General features: G+C 40.4%; 2 protein-coding genes across 4 annotated transcripts; both read left to right on the top strand.

Moving 5' to 3' along the window:
- The first annotated feature begins 262 nt into the window (after positions 1–262).
- LOC139473117 (bone morphogenetic protein 1-like) lies at positions 263–8371 on the top strand. The gene is made up of 8 exons (XM_071255640.1): positions 263–502; positions 2080–2191; positions 2622–2743; positions 3714–3875; positions 4385–4463; positions 4893–5017; positions 5837–5992; positions 6734–8371. Exons 1-8 carry the CDS (start codon positions 436–438, stop codon positions 7054–7056), a joined length of 1146 nt encoding a protein of 381 aa, XP_071111741.1. The 5' UTR covers positions 263–435; the 3' UTR covers positions 7057–8371.
- A 2923-nt stretch (positions 8372–11294) lies between these two features.
- On the top strand, positions 11295–17879 carry LOC139473127 (bone morphogenetic protein 1-like). Of its 3 annotated transcripts, none has more exons than XM_071255654.1 (9): positions 11295–11428; positions 12220–12237; positions 12619–12766; positions 13196–13305; positions 13407–13559; positions 13703–13778; positions 14131–14249; positions 14673–14825; positions 15373–17879. In XM_071255654.1, the coding sequence occupies exons 1-9, from the start codon at positions 11380–11382 to the stop codon at positions 15675–15677; spliced, it is 1131 nt and encodes a 376-aa protein (XP_071111755.1). In that variant the 5' UTR covers positions 11295–11379; the 3' UTR covers positions 15678–17879. The 3 variants fall into 3 exon arrangements, with proteins under 3 accessions (XP_071111755.1, XP_071111761.1, XP_071111748.1); XM_071255660.1 differs by having other exon boundaries at positions 12616–12766; positions 15385–17879; XM_071255647.1 differs by having other exon boundaries at positions 12616–12766.
- Positions 17880–20107: the final 2228 nt, after the last annotated feature.

Below are 20107 nucleotides of genomic sequence, written 5' to 3'. Positions count from 1 at the left end.
TTACAGTCAGCAATATACCAGGTGAAATCCACACAATCGGGGTGCCATTCAAACACAGGTATTTAAGCCACATATGCAACTGAGTAAATCGCTTCTTGACAGGTCAGACATACAACATGGCTAATTTAAAAGAATTGTCACTGTCACGAATTTAGGTCAAGCCAGTATGTTGTTGTTCAGTGTTTGTTCAACGTGACTGAACTTCGCCGCGCCAGAATATGATATCCACCCCAGTGTTTACTTGTTCTAAAAATAGACACGTCGTCTCACATTTTGCCCCGCATTAAAATGTGTACCTCCACACAACAGTCTTTTGATATACATGTTTACTAAACCATTGGGCTTCACGTACATGTACTCCACACTTTGCTTCCCTGTCTGGAGTAGAGAATACAACAACGCCCGCTTAACCGTCGCCTTCCACATTCCCTTGCCATGGATAGGACATGGCGACATGGATTACACTTCGTTCTTCACGGGCTACTTTTGTGTTCAACAGCTGGTAAGTTTAGTTTACACGTGTATGTTGTATATAAATAACAGAGGTATGTTAACGCCACTGTAGGTATTGACATTCTGACATTGTTGATATCATACTTGACAGAGGTTAATACATATCTGTCCTACAGTATGTAACATTAAAACGGGTATGGACATAAATAGTTGCACCCACAAATATGGTGAACCTCAGTTCAACATCTACCCGGACCTGCCTCTATATGAGCCACTAAACCGCACCACCATCGAGGTTAACGTCGAGGACAGATCGGCTACCTGTGAAATCCATGTCCGCACCCAATATTCCAGCTATATGACAGCCGCTTGTACATGATTGAATCTTTACAATACAGTAATTGGTATTATGAGCAACGCTCGCCTCGTCAGGGTACGATGACAGGACATCGAGCAAGTCACCGAGTCTGACAGACTTGTTTAGTGAGTCGCCACTTACGACCGGCATAGGCTGTTGGGGAATCGAACAAGCAATCAGCTGACATTATGTCGTCAAATCATGCTAAATGAGTGAATATTGTTTTACCCTGCGTTATCAAAGCCAGTTCACGACAGGGGGCTTCAATGTGGCTTAACACATTGGTGACTCGAACCCGGATCTTGAACGTTAGCAGCGTACACATATTCCCCTAGGCTACCACACTGTCCTTTAAAAATTAATGATGTATATGAGTCCGTGATCGTGACGTGAACTGTTACAGAAACAATATAAATGATTTATGTGTGCACATGTGTACGTGCATGTTTCCACCAGCGGACAAAATGAAAGCAGATAGGTTTATCAGAGTTCATCTTAAATGGATGTATTTCTATTGGTAGTTCTACTGTTGTAAGAGCCGACTACAATGTGGATTGGGTGGTCAGGTTCGGTGACCACACTGATTGCATGTCATCAGAACACTGTGCTGGATAGATGAACGTGCATCTTCCCGAAGCAAGGGAGTAAACTGACTATAAAAGTCCAGTTTCCAACCTAGACGAACTTGGCTGGAATGATGGAATTTTATTTTGGCTGGACAAGCGAGTCTTTCCTTAGTCCAACCAAAATCGCGTAACGAAATCAACATCCGGTTCGTAAACTGCCGTGCAGATTTCGGTCGATTGTAGGATTTGCAAAGCACTTGTGCCGCCAACTTAGCGTCAGATATTTTCCAAATCTTTTCATGTTTTGATCAATGTGCTCGCGTGATTTGATGCACTTCGCGAAGTAAGACCCGTTTTATTACAATATAGATCTTGATTATCGATCACATCGTCTTCACTGGGCGCCACCATTTTGTTTGAAGAAAATGCAAGTGATATCAGAGGTGGAATCTGATTGGTCACTAGTAGGGACATAGAGGGGACATAACTCGTAATAGCCACTGGTGGCGCTACGACCGAACCCAGAAATTCAGGCCTAGCAAGGTTGGAAACTGGACGTTAACAGTCAGTTTACTCCCTTGCCGCGGGAGGATGCTGAACGTGGAGTCAAATTTGTGAAACTGTATCACAATAGTGTTATTACAGACAAATGTTAGCATATAATTATATATATAAACATACTTTCGTTTCTTGTCAACAAAGTTCACTCAGAAAACACTACAACCACTCCTGATGGTTGCGGCCCTCTGCAGTTAACCGCTGGATCTCAACCCAGAACCCTTACATCACCAGGCTACCCCAGCAATATCAAGAAGTATGTATATATGTTTATTACAGTCTAGCCCTTTTGTCATCAAATCATACTCACTGTTTGAACATCATGTCTATTGTCGTGTTATTGTAATTATGTAACTTCAAAATCCACCAACGCCGTGAAAATCCGGATTAGAATTGATCTTCGGCATCCTATTCTTGTCGTAAAAGGCGACTAACAGGATCGGGTGGCCAGACTCGCTCATTTGGTCGATGTTATATCCCAATTGTGTAGATGGATGCTCATGATGTCAGTCAGGGGATGATCTGGACCAGATTCGATTATTTACCGACCGCCGTCATGTAGCTGGAATATTGCAGACAGCGACGTTAAAAAACGAGGAAAACAATTTTGAACTCCATAGTTAAAGTCTAAATATATTTAATCTTAAAGATATATGTTTCATCATGATATATTTTGTTCATGACAGAAACCTCAATTGCAAGTGGGATGTCACCGCTAGGGATGGAGAGAGGGTTCAAGTTGTCGTTCTTGATATCAACATATTAGGTATTTCCAGCTGCCGGACGGATTATGTCAAGGTTTATGATGGTATGTGAACATACTGAAATATTATTCAGTTGGTTGTGTTTGTTTATGTTTTTTTACGCCACTCAGCAATTCAGTTTGTTAAGTACACGACAGTGCCATGAGTCAGTGAATGGGGTTGTTTGCACACTATATTACGCCGTGTCAGTCTGGTGTGGTGGAAAAGTTGGAAGAGAGGTAGGGATTCTTCCCTGACGAACCCACAAAAATCATGAGGGATAGCAACTCACGATCATAGCTGTGTTGTGCGACTAAAGGATCCACCTCAAGTTCCTCAAGTATGGTAATGGCAGCGATATTTGGATATTACGATTGGCTCTGAAGAGGTACATATCGTCAATGTTTGTGAGCATATTGTTATGTGTGAGAAATTAAAATGGTGTAACTCTTATTTATAGCGAATATTCATGGCAGCAAATGATTGAATTGATGGGAACCGCTGTCAGTGGCAGTGAGTGGAGATTTCTAAATGTTTTGTACAATAACTAGAGTTATCCACAATAACAGAGTTATCCAAGTGCAGTTTGGATAGTTTTGCAGGTATGTTTGGATACACCGAATTAATGTCAGTGCCAACACGATTCTTGAATCAAGTACAGAGGCGGGCTTCTTTCAAGACAATCGACAGTGACAATACTCTGAACATTCGTGTGCACTAACATTTATTCTGGGGCTTTTATTTATTTGTGCTGCCTCTTATTTGACCCATTGTATTGACTTTTTGACAGTAAGCCGAAAACTGTTTTCAGATGTAAATTAAAACTATTCATGATCTTGTGTGGTGATTTCCCAAATTAGCTCTGTGCGTAGTCATTTCTGGGTAAACCTCTGCGTAACAATACATACATGTGCCAGACAAACCAGTGGTTGATGTTATGAGCAACATAGCCTGAGCAACCGTACGACAAGGATAGGTTGCTGTAGACTAATTCAATGTCAGTTTTAATTATTTTAAGCCAATCCTTTGTTTCAGGAATCGCCCCAAACAGTCCACAGCTGGAAGATCTTTGTCGCTTCAGACTAGGAAGTGTCACCATTACTAGTTCAGGAAGATACATGAGGATTGAGTTGAAAACAAACTTCTTTGTGTTTGGCAGAGGGTTCAAGTTGATTTACACTGGTGTTGGATTTCAAGGTGATTTTTAAAGAATTTACTAATTAAGGTGTGATTCTGTGCGTGAGTGAGTGACGTCACGTTCATGATTATAATACATTTATAGCGACTTTCAAGCACGTGGGGGGGGGGGTGGGGGGCGTCGGGGGTGGGGGTGTTTTGGGGGATGGGGGTGGAGAGGGGATGTCATAGGGAGACAACATATGTGTCGCCACTCTACTGTTTGGCGGGTGAAGTCAGGTTTGAGGACAGGAATATTTCACTTATCTAGCTACGTGCAAGCAGGTGTGATGTAGCTGCTTGTTCTAGTCTGGACTGATGCTCGCCAGCCCAAGCCCACTGAGATGCCATGCCATGTTTAACATGCTCCCGCATTTTGAATGTATGACAAAGTCATTATAACTGGTATTTACGTTTGTTCGATTTTATCTAAAGGTGGGCCTGATTCAATTGAGAGATATAAGATGTAATTTCATAATAACGTGATCATTTTGTACCTGGACGATGTAGTTTTTCTATTTATTGCACAGTGAACCGACAGGGTGATCTTACTGCCAAAGGTTACATTCAAAGTATATTGTCACCTGGCTACCCAAGTTTTTACGAATGGTAGGTAACTCTGTCTTAATGTTTAATTAATTATCACAATAAAACCATTTATGTTTTATTTAAGTTTCTACTTTTGTTAGAGGTGCAGACTAGGAACGTTGATACTGTCTCGTCATTACATAACTGATCAACAGCAGGTAACCATAGCAACAGGGGTCACGCTGACGCATCGGTGCGTAGCCCGTGAAGATCCGGGTTGGAGTTGATTATCAGCATCCAATGTTCGTCGTAAGAGGCGACTAACGGGATCGGGTGGTCAGGCTTGGTGATTAATACTCACGATGTCAATCATTGGATTGTCTGGATTAGACTAGATTATGAACAGACTGCCGTCGTATAGCTGGAATATTGCTGAGAGCGGCGTTAATCAACGAACAAACAGGTAACAAGATATGCGAAATACAGTTTTAATGTTTAATTCACTTGCAGGACTTTCGGTCTTACCTGGAGGATATATTCAGGATCATTGGCAAAAGTCATTCGTATGACTGTTGGACGATCCCATCTTCCGTTCAACTATAAATGTGCCAAAGATTACTTGGAAGCATACGATGGTTAGTATGATGGGGGGCTGACCATTTGATATTCAGGGGTGGGAAGTGGAGGTGGGTGGGTGGGTAGTACTGTGATTTGAAAAAAAATGTCCCTAAAATGCTTAAAAAACATTGTCATCGAGTAGTTCACTGGACATGTTGGGTGTGTTGCAGGTCATACTGCAGACATACTGGTTTTGTCCTTCCTGACAGATATAGCCCTAGTATGTCGTGAAACACTTACTGAAATAATATTCTGTCTCGAAGAAAAAAACAAAGCCTTCTCTTCGCCTTACCCCTGGGTATAAAATGGTCGGTCACTCATACTTTTTTCATAAACTGCCGGGCAAAAGAAAGTATACACTTTGTAATACAAATTGTAATCGACCAAAACATTTCAAACATCACCTGAATGTTACTTGGCCGAAACGGTCGCCGAAACCATTTCTTGTTTGATTCATTCGTAGCCGCCATCAAACACGAGTGTATACTTTCTCCAATCAATAGCCTATTATTATGTAGACGTATGTAGATTATTTACTTGACAGTTGAAATTAAGATTGACCTTTCTCACGTACATGTACCTCTGCCTTTTTAAAAAAAACAACTACAACAATGATAATAATAATTGACTGGTACAAATACTGATGGTCGGGTCAGCTCATAAATTTCTTTAAAGATGGACTATGCTCTGAAGCCTGTAGATGGGTCAAATACGGGCCTCTACCTTGTGGAATTGCAACATTGTATCTGGGCCACGAGGATAGATGCAATATAAACTTGCTACATGTAGGACTGCCAATTGGCCCGAGACGAGTCACTCTTTAATTGATGTTGCAGGCTTTGACACGTCAAGCAGGTCTTTGGCAAAGTGGTGCGGAGACGAGAGGCCATCTAAAGACAGCTCCGGGTCGTACATGTTTATAAAGTTTCATGCCAGTGGTACTGCAAACCGTGGTATATATAAGATCAATTATAAACAAGTATCGAAACCGGGTAAGAACACGTATTTCGTACTGTACTTCATGTGTTATTATATTTCTCAACAGGTCTTCAGCAACTCATGCGATTGTGCTTGTCGTAAGAGGCGACTAACGGGACCGGGTGGTCAGGCTCGCTGACTTGGTTGATGTATGTCATCGTATCTCAGTTGCGTAGATGGATGCTCAATGATGTCAATCACTGGATGTTCTGGTCCAGGCTCGATTATTTACAGCCCGCCGTCCTATAGCTGGACTATTGCTGAGTACAGCGTTGAACAACAAACAAATCTTATTCAATTGCGTTTATGGCGTGTTTGTGAATACACCATTGCTGGGTTAGGATACGTGCACCTTTCGCAAACACCTGGAATCATGACTATAGTGTTTTATAAACACATGCTTATGCTGGAGTCGGAATAGTACACTGGATTCAAATTTTAGCAAAGACTTCTTATGATTGATAAAAGGGCTTTGTCGCTTTTATTAATAATTATGTGATGAATAAAGTATTCTTACTGCAACAATACATTAATACTGTATGGTGGTCAAAGCGTTCGCTCGTCACGCCGAAGACCCGGGTTCGAGTCCTGACATGGGTACAATGTGTGAAGCCCATTTCTGGTGTCCCCCGCCGTGATGTTGCTGGAATACTGCTAAAAGCGGCGTAAAACCATACTCACTCACTCACTCACTTAATATCAAGATAGAGAATATGGTGAACTAAAATATACATGTATATTCATTTTTTTTGCAGCGTCTGGCAAGAGCGTCAATGTACACTCCATTGTTATCGTGACATGTAGCGTGTTTGCGATAGCTCTCATGGCCACCTACAGTGTTTGGAAAATTCGCCAGAGACGAAACTACCGTGCACCAAACACTAATCGTGCAACAGTGGCCACTGCAATGTCTCCCAATCCAATAGAGTCAGTACACTTTCCCCACCCCGAGGCGGTGATGCCTTCTACGGGAACAAGAGGCACAATAGAATTGCCACCTTACACCAGCGTTGATGAAACCCTACCTCCTCCCTCGTACGAAAGTCTGGGGTTTGGACCGAACAGTGAGAAATACTGATCTGAACCATGCTCAACAAGTCGTGTCTTCATAAACGTTTCGAGTTCCCCACAAGGAAGATGTAACACCTTCTTCAAGAGGTATCAGGGCTTTCTTCTTAAACAGCACCGTTGAATGCCTTCGTTACATTATGATAGGATGTGTTTTTGACTAATTAACAACACTGATTTCTTAAACAACCTGGGTGCCGTTGTTCAAAACAGCTATTTGGGAGTGTGTGTGAGTGCGCGTGCGTGCGTGCGTGCGTGCGTGCGTGCGTGTGTGCGCGTGTGTGTTAATTTGAAGATGTCACGTTGACTGAAATTTGAAATACTGGACTGAACAAGAAGATACCATACCAAATGTTATTTCAACCTTATTATTTCACATGGCTATTACAAGTATATGACAATCTAAATAAGATCTTCGTACTGAGATGTGATGTTCACGATTCAGTAAATGATTAGGATGATTTATTATATACTTCAGTGCGAAAAACTGAGATTTCTGAATTTTAGAAAAGAGATATTTTCACAGCAGTGACAGAAAAGTGATGCGTTCACTGCAGTGAAAATAATTATATATAACTGTTTGTTGGAACTACCAGAAGCAATGTTATCCGCCCATGCGCATGCTGTATAAGCCTGGTTTTTGTCTTACATTTTGTTGTTGACAGTGAACATATTTTACACCAAGTACTGACCGAGTATGGTTTTACGCCGCTTTTAGCAATATTCCAGCAATATCACGGCGGGGGACACCAGAATTACTCCAAGTAAAAGGTGTACTGGATAACAGCTCTTCTTATGCGTTGTTTGTTTGAAACTGCCTATTTTAACAGCTAAACTTCAAAATTAATCCATTGCTAAGCGATCGAGCCTCCCGTTTTCGTTCGGCGCTATGTTTGTTGTTTAACATGTGATATTTTAATGTGCTTGTAAGTTAGATTAAATACCTGAAAATGAACAGGAGTATTTATTAATTCAGAAGGTGTAAAATTAAATTTCAGCTGTTCGTAATTTAAAAACAAATTAATTCAGGTATTGTATGAAGTTTATTATCATTTTTATTCTTATTATTCATATTATTATTTAAATTTTCACTTTTTCTTGTTTGCGTGCAGGGAGCAATGTGTGAAATGTTCAATGTGTATAGGAGGGAGAAGTTACATTTTGCGTAATTTGTTTTTAAAAAAGTACTGTCAACAACATAAGGCTGCGCCAAACAGCTTCTTTTCCACGTCAATCCATGAGAGATACATCATATTTTACAAGACACAAAAAATATCCTTTATGTACGTTACCGCTCAATGGCTATACAGTGTAAATTACCAATATTTATTATGTGTTTTGTTTGCTTTATTTTGTTATTTAGCAATGTCCCAGCAAAATGACAGCGGCTTGTAAATACTCAAGTCTGGGCCAGACAATCTAATGATTGATAATATGAGCAACGGCCGCAGCCGTCTGTGTACGATGACAGTGTGTCAACCATGTTGTTTGTTTGTTGTTCAACGCCGCACTCAGCAATATTCCATCTATATGACGGCGGTCTGTAAATAATCGAGTCTGGACCAGACAATCCAGTGATTGACATCATGAACATCGATCCTCGCAATTGGGATACGATGACATGCATCCACCAAGTCATCGAGCCTGACCACCCGATCCCGTTAGTCGCCTTTTACGACAAGCATAGTCGCCTTTTACTGTCAACCATGTCACCAAGCCGACCACCCTATTCATTTGGTCACCTCTTGTGACCATCATAGGTTACTGGCGTTCTGTACCCGGAACCGTGAAATAAAGAAGCTAAATGTTTGGTTCTACATGGCATATATCAAGAGACGTGCGCAGACAAGTTGTAATTCTCGTGTGCAGTATAATATGTCACGTGTTTGGTCATCGGGAACCATCTGAAAGAATAAGATGGTGAATTTATTATTGAGTTAGAATGCCAAAAAGCGAAGCAGGAGCGACGTAAATCAAATTCGTGAAACAAGCAAGGCTATACTCCTAGCTCTCTTATAAACATAAGAGGAAATATTGGATTCGAAGCTGCATGAGCATTACAAAGGGAGGCGACTCTGCGATGTCTTCGACCACTGAGCATCCCGCACCCCTATCACTGTTTGGGATGAGACAAGGGAAAGGAGTAGGTTGGACATATGTTGTTTTTTGTTTATTTGTTGTTTAACGCGCACTCAGCAATATTCCAGCTATATGACGGCGGTCTGTACATAATCGAGTTTGGACCAGACAATCCAGTTATTGAGCATCGATCTACGCAATTGGGACCGATGACATGCATCAACCAAGTCAGCGAGCCTGACCACCCGATTTGTTAGTCGCCTTTTACGACAAGCATAGTCGCCTTTTACGGCATGCATGGGTTGCTGAAGATCTATTCTACCCCGGAATCTTCACGGGTCTGGACATATGTAAAGGTATTCGGATGTTCTGAGGTTATATCCTCCCGGGTTCGATTCTGCTATTTGGTAGTTTATGTGAAGCCAATTGATGGTGTTCGTCGTGATATGGATAGAATATTGATGAAAGCAGCGTTAAACCAAAAACTGACTCATTTCGAAGTTATACATTTTAATTAAGTCCTTACAAATAGTGGGCACGGGTAGCCCAGTCGTCTTATTAAAGCGCCGCAATTCACTCTGCATAGTTGTCTCCCTTAGGCGTGCCCGAAACCAATGATCGATGTTTCGAATCTCGTTTCTCCCTGACTTGTAACCTGTAAATTTGTAACCTGCTGTTTGGTTTCACCAAAGTAGTCGGAACTTCCCACAAAGCGGTTTTTAACTCAATCATCCACTCGTTACATGACTCGCCCATTTGAATATCGTTTCCGATATTAGATGTCAGGTTAATGTATGAGAGCCACATTCGTTTGACGATGCTCATTGATAGATGGTTCATCTGAATTGACGGTAAACAATAGAAGCATCCCATGTGAACAAGTCAAAAGGAAATAAAATAAATTTACGCTGTGTGTATGTGTTTAACGCTGCGTACAGCAATTCTCCAGCGGTCTGTAAATATTCGAGTCTAGATCAGACAAACCAGTGATTGACATCATGAGCATCGATCTACGCAATTGGGACACGATGACTTGCATCAACCAAGTCAGGAAGTCTGACCACCTAATTCCGTTAGTCGCCTTTTTCGACAAGCACGGGTTGCAGAAGACCATCTCTCACCCGGATCTTCACGGGTGGATTATATTCAGACACTGCATCTCATTCTGCATCCCATACCAGTCAGCAGATAAGCAGCATCTTAGACAAAAATGCCACCAAGACACTTTGCAATAACCCACATGCCGATGTTGAAGATACTGCCCAGTTTGCTCAAAATATAGACGATGTGTTGGTGAACATGCGTGTAACTAGAGTGGCGGACTTCTGTTGCTAAACCAGATGTATGAAATCACCCTTCTCTGGTCACATATCCCGACAAACATATTTACTGCAGACAACCATTACTTCCCACTGCACGGACACGTTATTACTGTCACATCTTTATCCTAGCCATTACATCGCCCTGTTGCCATCTACGCCGTAATTGACTTTAACAAATTGTATCCTACAGTGATACCAATTGTCTGTCATTCCGTTTATCTTTTTTTATACGGCATTGTACATTAATCCCACCCTGTGTAACCATATCTGACTGAATATAGTGTCTCCTGTCGTGATATTGCTAGAATATTGCTACAAGCTGCGTAAAACCATATTCACTCACTCGCATGTACATATCAACTCAACATCTGAAAGACATAGCCCCGGATAAATTTCTCGTCCTTAAAAGTTTCATATATTCAGACACACGAATGTGTTCATACATTTGAAACCACCAACACCTGTTAGCGAGTGAAAAGCCGCAGAACAACCAACGTGAAGCAGTTCACGCTGTCCTACTTACGGATCAATGCATGCATACATGTATTTAGCCGGCGCATATGAGCCTGACTGGCTTGTCATAGACGCGGTACAAATAGCGTATGGTTAGCGAGGCTCAGACCCGCTCAATACGCACACTCACTGTCATTTAGCTTTGAAAAGCCTTGTTGTCAAAGCTCGATGAGTCATCGATTGTGCATTGTCCCACTGACGTTGGCGTCTCTTCACGTACTGTCACTGACTGGTAAATAAATTCCCGAAACGCATCCAACTGTAACACAACACTAAATGACGTCATATTATATAAGGTCAAATGTAAATGCATACATTTCGCCTACGTAATGTAGTGTGACCCAGATGTATAATATCGGGTCTTTATTTCCATCCTTGGTTCGTTACAGCGCAGTTTGTGGCTACAACATACCCTAAGGATGGCGCTACCGACTATTTTATGTGGAATCATATTAGTCTCGGCTACATGTGAGTACCACAGTCATCGTCACGATATAGAAAATGTCATGTTTATGTTGTTGGGGGCGTTGATGTTACAAATAACGACCTGTTTGTGTAAGTCATAGTGACCCGCTGGTAGACATTGGCTACGACGTAGTAAAACCCATTTACAAGAACACCATGGCACGGGCTAGAGCCTGGTTAAAGTTCAGTTAGATGTCGCTACACACCTGGCCTCTACTATATCGATGGATGCTATAATTCACACATCTATTTATATAACTACACGCTTCTCAGATGTACGAGTATATGTCGCCTCCATTCCATGTGCACTCCCTGAATTATCACAATGGGTTTCACCTATTCGTGCTCGTGGGTTTCAGGTGAATGCCCACATTGAACAATACATTACATTACATATATACAATTGCGTTGATCAATGACTGAGGCTCGATTATGTCCAGGCCGTCGTCACATAACTTGAACGTTGCTGGGTGCGGCGTTACACAACAAACAAAATGGATATGCCCCATGAAAGTACACCCATGTTCTTCCAATGGCTACGTGTACTGTAAAAGTACCATTGCGAAATTGATATGAAAGATACACTTATAATTACTAAACTAACAATAATAATCTAATCTAAACAAACAAATAAAACAGAAGAGTGTTAAGACCGAAGGTGTGTCATTCTTGACGTGATGTTATGCCTTTGTTATAGTACAAGTCAATGTACATCAAAGCCAGGGAGAATTTGAACATTCATGATCACTTATTCATTTTCATATGTGCGTATATTTTTTAAATTTTTGTTCCAGTGCCAGTTGCGAATCCAGGTAAATACTGCTTTTATATATTCATGTGTTTATAAACACCTGAAATGGAAGGAAAACATACAACTTTATGGATAATAGCTTCTGATTCTTTCACAGTAATCAAGCTGGCGTGATCTGACATGTCATCTGAAATGGTTACGAAAATGTTACTGGTTTATTCACTCATCAGTACCAAGTTCATTTTCTTTGTCAATATGGATCTTAATCTGCATTATCAGTATTTACAAGTCAACAACAGCTGTCAACAACAGAATATTGGCCTCACTTTGCTATTTCATTTAAATGTTCAAAAGGTCCATTGATTGAGTAATAATTAGCGTACATGTTATTGCCTACGTGGAGATTGAGAATCATTTTTCGAAATATGTATTTTTGTAGAAGCTCCATCTACATCTACAACTACAGCTACAACTACAACCACAACTGATCCGAAAACAACAACATCCAGCATTTGTGGACAAAACTACCTCTCGGCATCTGAAACACCCAAGCTGCTTAGCTCGTCTGACTATCCACCAAATCTCGAGAAGTATGTCAGTTGATCAACACTCAGATTTGTCTGTCATTAGACACCATTTATCAGATCTGGAGATGGAGATGTTTGTTGGTTTCTCCCCATTATGATCCCGAGTCACTAGGTACCTTCTTCCCTGTGCTTGTGGCTTTCAGATGGTGGTCAACGCGCACGAAATACGTCAACGGGTTTTCCTTTTCGCGAACACCTAGTGTCATCACTGAGTTTCAGTGATCTATTCATATTATGTTGCCCACCATTTTGCCTTTTACACCCAATGGAATCTGGTTCTGTGAAAAACCGAGAATGCTTTATCCTCAGCGTTTTATATCAAACATCACCACGCCATTATATAACTGCAATGCTGTTAAAATCGGTGTATATTCACATGTTAAGGCTTTGTCAGTGTTTCGTCGATCAGGCAGTGTTTTCTTACTTTCACAGGGGATTGATGTGTTCATGGACAATTGAAGCAAAGGAGACAGAAAAAATAAGAGTTACCGTCCTGATATGTGACAAAACAGGCGACGGGGACAAGTTGAGGATATTTGATGGTAAGATGTACGTAATCTGACAATGGTCTTCAATGATATTTTACGTGATGAATCTTATAATGTGTTCAAGCGTTATGATTTTGTGCGACATATCATTTCAGGAACTGGCCCCCGTGATCAAAAGATGGGCGATGTTTGTGCTGGGAAATCGAAACCGGAAATATTTACCAGTACAGGCAGATATATGAGGATTGAATTCAACACAAGCAATAAAGGAACGTTCAAGTTAACGTACAACAGTGGGAATTACCATGGTGAGTGCTGCACAAATAATTCAATTGCAGAATAGTCGTGCATGTTGCACGAACAAGGTTCAATTGTCCATTGCTTTTAAATGTAAAGTTAACTGACTATCTTCAAATGTGTTAAATTGAAAGCTGATCCTTCACATTTACAGTGGGTCGTCATGAGGACATCTTCTCTGGCTACGGAGCCACCATTTCTCCCCTTGCCCAAACCCGAGAGAATATCAAGTGAGTACTGGTCATACTTATAATACGAACGACTAAAATGATGAATAAAAATATCAGCTCACATAATTATAAATTGAGTGATCGTGTTAGGACATCTTGGAATAACCTATTTCACCACGTGTTATGTTGATCAGTCGTTTAAAATTCAATGTGTGTGTGTGTGTGTGTGTGTGTGTGTGTGTGTGTGTGTGTGTGTGTGTGTGTGTGTGTGTGTGTGTGTGTGTATGTGTGTGTGTATGTGCGTGCGTGCGTGCATGTATGTATTTATGTAAGTATGTTATTATTCTTAAGGTATGCCACTTCAGTCTTCGTAATCTCAAATACTTCATTCTGTTACTCGTTTCCATTTCAGAAATGTTGATTTGTCTTGGAGATTACGCAACCGCGCTTCAAATATTGATATTAGAATGAATTTGTCACACTTCCAATATTCTGAAGGATGTGTCACAGACTATATTGAAGTGTTTGATGGTAGGTAACCTTTTTACACACGATCTTAAGATTAACATATAAGCTATTAAAAACAAAATAATGCATAAATACATATAATTATGTTGCTGCAATATAAATGTACATAGAACACTATTGCAGGATTTAAGTATCCATACTTTTTATCTCTTCCTGTTACTCAAATAGGGATAGTGGTTAAAGCGTTCGCCGAAGGCCAGCGTTCGATTTCCAAAATGGGAATGGTATAGTGTTACAGTGTGAAGCTCTTTCTGGTGTTCCCTGCCGTGCTGTATTGGTGCTCTAAGCCTTGTAAAAATAATTTCACTTACTAACACCACTCAAATATTTTGACAAAAGATCTTTCAAAAGCAATTTCAAGTTATTTCAGTTTTGTAGTATGATGTAAGTATATATTACATACGCAGGTGCTTTGATATATTCCAGGTTACCGGGAATCCGACACTTCTCTTGGAAAGTGGTGCGAAGGTGATATCTCCTTTTTCAGCTCTGGAGACTATCTCTTTATCAAGTTTCACTCTGACATCAACTCTGATGGGTCTTCGTTTGAGATAGAGTATGCGTTTCTCTACGTATGTAGTAAGTACATTGCATCAGATAACATTTCATAATATGCTTATAGATTCCAAATGTTACTCCTTTTGTCAAATGAATGGTGATTCCGTGGGATATATCTACATACTACATACATTTGCATCGTTAAATGTTGCTTTAGAAGCATGATGGTAATTCTGATTTGCTTGGGTTATGTAGGGTAAAGTTTTCGTGTACAGTTCTTCCTGGCACTTTGAAGATATTTATACCGAAACAAATGCTGTACGTTATCTACGTAGTATGATAAAAATAAAATATGAATAGCGAAAACCATTCAAACATAGAACACTTTAATGCATTATCATCAAGGAACTCGTCATCCTTCACAGTGAGAACTATAAAAATAATTTGTCCCATAAAAGGAGCAGTTGTTATCCGCAAATATCCGCCTAACTACGGACTTATTTTGCAATAACCCAACATGTTTCTGCAGAGCATTTCCAGGAATTCTTTGAAATAAGGCATTTGCATTGTCGTGTAGTACTGCAATGGTGTGTCGAAGCAACGGGAAAACTACAATTTATGTACACAGGGTTTGTTTCAGTACTTGGACCCACAATAAGCCGTCATCCGATTGTTGTTGGTGTCGTTGTGGGTGTCCTAGCACTTGCTATCTTAATCATCATCTGTGTGTGCGTGCGTCGTCGCCGGAAGAGAAGCAACAGTAACGCTTCAGCGGAAAAGGGCACCGTGAAAGGCACTGAGAAAGACTCAGATCCGTCTTTTGCAGTAGGTACAACTGGACTGCCACCTTCCTACGACCACGCCATTGCCTCAGGACCTCCCACTTACCAAAGTCTGAGTATTAATCCAGATGATAAGCTTGCCGTGTTATGAGGCAGACACATCACTGCTCATGGAAATCTGAGGATTCAATACACGTCTTACAGCAATTATTTTCAAATGTTCATGAAATATTTTGGCCTGTTTTTTTTCCTTCAAATTTAATAATATCATCCCTAATGTATATAGATGGCGAGTATTTGGTTGTATTTGTTCAAAATAATTCAAATTATTATTTATCGACTGTAAACCTCTCCATGTAAATAGTGTTTCCCCGTACCCTGAATGTCGTCCATCAAATTAATATTCTTATGATCTGCGTTTTTGGATAATGGTTATAGTGATTCATAACCACACCCCTATGACAGAGTCGGAATCATACTACTGAATCTGTGTTGCAGAGGTTTCTTATAAAAAATGGATACAATTTTGTTGCTTTGTTTGGTAAATGTGCCAACTGTACGTATATTTTCATGTTGGTATAACGTGGACATGACTGCATAGTTACCAGTGTTGAATATTACACGCTGACGTGTGTTAAGATGACCTTTTAATCTTTTACATATTATCTCCATACAATACACAATAACACACATCTATAATTGGTTAGCTGTTTGATGTACCATTGTGAAAGAAGTTTATTCAAACGACTCCATCCAGACTGTTTCCCATCGCATATAATATACGTGCGTGTATTATATCATAAACGGAAAATGTGAAGCCCATTTCTGGTGTCCCCCGCCTTGATATTGCTGGAATATTGCTAAAAGCGGCGTAAAACCATACTCACTCACTCACTATAAACTGAAAACATATTGTGTTTTAATTTCCAACGCACCTTGACCAATGTAGTTGTTTATGAACAATAAACTGTGTACATAATTAGATGTATATGATTTAACAATATATGGTATCTACAAGCAAAACATACCATACATGAAGAATATGTCACACTTTCAGAAAAAAACCGGCCACATGGCATCCGATCATATATATCATTCTGGTTCCATTCTTTTTGGTCACCAATCGTTCATGTCTGGCATCATCACCTGATTCTTGGTGGTTCCTGGAAAGTTAAGGTTCATTTACCATACTTTTCCATGATTGTATATATATCTCAAACAATATCGTCACAGGATCCCTAACATATTACAAATACATGATGTCCCACATACATGTATTCGGCTTGACCAGTCATAATCATCACACTTTTTACGCTCTTGTATACCCATAATCAACTCTCTTACGTCAAATTAAAGCCCTGTGTTGTAATTGCTCAGAAATCTGTGTGTTGTTACATTTTAGTCTTGTTTTATTCGTTGTTTGTTTCATTCTGGTTTAACAAATTAAATAATAACCCGATCTATGAAAATACATCTCAGAAATGGATCCAATGTTTGAGTCATTTGTGTTCAAAATAGATGCATCTCGAATCAGGATATCAAATTATGTTATTGATGTTATCAGTAATCACAAGTGTTAGCATGCACTCATATATATATTATTTGAGAGTGTGTTGGTATACCATCGGTGTCGTCGCATTAAGACTGTTTAGTTGTCAGTTTGGAATGGAATTGAGCGTCTGTTCGGAGAGCGGAAGGTCGCAGGTCGACGTAAAAATGTTTCCCTGTCTGAAGCTCGGTATGAATAGGTTAAAAGAAGGACTGGTCGGCTCGGAGTCAGTATACTGTGTCCAAGTGGGGTATTCATGTTACACTGCGGCATGGTATCTCAGTGAGCTAGCACTATAAAATCGGCTTAGTCCGGACTAGTACAAGCAAGCACACACCCACACACAAACACGCATACATACGTGCATGCATGTCACTGTGCAATGATCTTGAAGGCGACGTTACACTCTATTGCATCTCCCCTCACGACGTAGTTCGTGCCTGTATCAACTCTTCGGTGTTGATAAAGATTAAGCCCCATTTCACCTCATTCCATTCTCTATATGTGCCATACTGCAGTTGGTATCTATGGTTACACATTGTTAATCATTGATGCAGTTCTGTGTAGAAGAAAGAGAATAAGAGGCATCCGCAATGTTGAGAAACTATAGAGTGCTTTGAGTGGAATAATTTCATAATATATGAAGTACATGTATGCCATGATGCTCTTTGCCAGAGTAATATCTTGGCAGCGTTATGTACTCTGTCGTTTTGAGATACCTATTTGGTATACAGCTTGCAGCTCCGTTCATAACTTCTCCGTTTATTCTATATCAGGATATTTTCATACTTGACCCCTCAGAGTACCGACCGCTTCCGTGGTCTAATAGTAGAGCGTCCGCCCGGAGAGCGGAAGGTTCGGGGTTCAATCCCTGGCCGCGTCATACCAAAAGACGTTAAAAGATGGTACTTGTTGTTATCCTGTCTGGCGCTCGGCATTAAAGGGCTAAAACAAGGACTGGTCGGCTCGGAGTCAGTATACTGTGTCTGAGTGGGGTATTCATGTTAAACTGCGGCATAGTATCTCAGTTTGCTAGCACTATAAATCGGCATCAGTCCGGACAAGTACAAGGAGCAACACACACACACATACACGTGCATGCACGTCACATTACGTTAAACCCTATTTCATCTCACCTCACCTCACCACACTTCAGAGTACCTGCATTTAGAGGCCCTGCAAATTTGATTCAAGAAATTTTAAACCAAAATTATGTATCTCCAAACTCAACTTTTATGATGTTTATGAGTCTAGCAGATGATGACTACTCTGTTTACACACACACTGTGTTTCAGTTTGAAGTCGTTTAAGTCCAACGTTTAGACACCAGACTGAGGAGAATATTTCTTTTTAACGTCGTCAATTCGTAACATACAATATTGAAAATAGAGCTACCGATCCGGTCACATGGGCATAACATGATACTACATAATAGCGCTTCGTGACAGTGAACACATACATATATATGCAGGTAGCTGGTGTGCATACAGTAATCGATAACTGTTGAATGCATGGTTTTATAACGTTCGTTATTGACGCCACAGCCGGGAAATAATATTTCAGATATATAACGGCGGCCTATAAATACTCGAGTCTGCACCAGACAACCAGTGATTCGATGACGCCAATTTTGTCAGCAAGAAACCGCCTAGTCATGTCGTTGTGTTGTATGATTATTTTGGCTTCAAGGCTCCTGTTTGACTTTAATCATGAATCCTTCTTGTAATTGTGCATGTCTATCTCATCAAGTACAACACTATTAGCGGACGAAACTCTATTTACTAAGCGGATGTAAAATTAATGTATCTACACAGAATATGCGTGAACACACCTCGTCTAAGGTGCCGCAATACGCTGTGCGGAGTTGCGTCCCTTGGGTACACCTGAAACCTATGGTTATAGGTTCGAAACTTCTCCACTTGTGGGACCCGTCTCAAACGCATGCAAAGGCAAGTCAGTTGTTCACCTTAAGAAATCACGGTCAAAGTCAAACTAGGGAATAGCATCGGACATCATTTTTGTTACCGATGCGTTAAATTTCGAAATGTCATCAACATGTTTACCATTAACTTGAGTTGTGTGAAGCTCTTTGAAATCTAGCTCGACATAAAGGGAAAGTTAACTATTGGAAAGTTGAGATCATCCCTCAACTTCTTGGCCGCATTCCATTGTTTTGATTTTGACAATCCGAGCAGAAATTCTGATTCATATGCACAAAGATCATCACAGTTGGTGCCCAAGGGGGGGATGCCTGCTTCTTGCCTAAATGTATTATCTCCAAATGTCACATGGATGTTACCAATAAGGAAAGTACAGGATTACGCATATTGTTTTCTCGGTGAACTTCAGATGACATTGCTTTCATTTTTAACAAATTGACCCGAACCTCTGCAGATAGACATGTAACCACGTTTTGTAACAAAATCCCCGTGGATCAAGGAATGAAGTTTCGCCTAAGATGTTTCATGTGTGACAGCGGTGTACATGTACACGTTGAAAAATCAAAATTTAATATTTTTTTAGCTGTTTGTCTGTCTTCAGGAGGGTTCGGTCATATGCGTTCAAGATGTTCACAGAGTGTTTAATTGGTCAGCGAGCTTAAGCTTGTGAAAGCAAAACGTTGACGTTACTGCCCGCAGATTGATTGATCCTGTAATGATTTGGGGACACTATTTCGCGTTCGAATCCAAATTATAATACAGCAGGGTTTTGATTTTGCTTCTTTCACTCGCCAGTGTATTCACTGTCAGTTGCCATGTCAAAAGTACGTCGGCCCTGTACGCAAGACACTGGGTTTGAATCCTTAAGGCAGCATTAATGTAAATGATCACGAGTACTATACATAGTGATCACGATAAACAATCATTTTACAAGTACCAACAAAATTGTTTGTGGGTATGAGTGGATTTAATTTTTCAAAACAACAGAACGTTGTAAATAAAATATCCTTGATAACCTCACTGACAGCTCTCAAATGAATTCGCGTTGTTTTTAGTACTTCTATTGGTTCAAAATCTTCACGTTACGTTAAA

Source organism: Haliotis cracherodii, unplaced genomic scaffold, assembly GCF_022045235.1.
Source record: "Haliotis cracherodii isolate W230 unplaced genomic scaffold, xgHalCrac1.p SCAF_1, whole genome shotgun sequence".
Lineage (NCBI taxonomy): Eukaryota > Metazoa > Mollusca > Gastropoda > Lepetellida > Haliotidae > Haliotis > Haliotis cracherodii.
Note: the sequence above shows the minus strand (reverse complement) of the source record. Positions and strands in the feature narration are given on the sequence as shown.

Bases quoted from the DNA above. Each gene is read 5' to 3' on its own strand.
- LOC139473127 (XM_071255647.1), top strand. From the start codon at position 11,380: ATGGCGCTACCGACTATTTTATGTGGAATCATATTAGTCTCGGCTACA. The intron at 12,767-13,195 runs GTATGTCAGTTG...TTACTTTCACAG, and splicing joins TATCCACCAAATCTCGAGAA to GGGATTGATGTGTTCATGGA. The intron at 13,779-14,130 runs GTGAGTACTGGT...TTTCCATTTCAG, and splicing joins CAAACCCGAGAGAATATCAA to AAATGTTGATTTGTCTTGGA.
- LOC139473117 (XM_071255640.1), top strand. From the start codon at position 436: ATGGATAGGACATGGCGACATGGATTACACTTCGTTCTTCACGGGCTA. The intron at 3,876-4,384 runs GTGATTTTTAAA...TTTATTGCACAG, and splicing joins CACTGGTGTTGGATTTCAAG to TGAACCGACAGGGTGATCTT. The intron at 5,018-5,836 runs GTTAGTATGATG...TTGATGTTGCAG, and splicing joins TTACTTGGAAGCATACGATG to GCTTTGACACGTCAAGCAGG.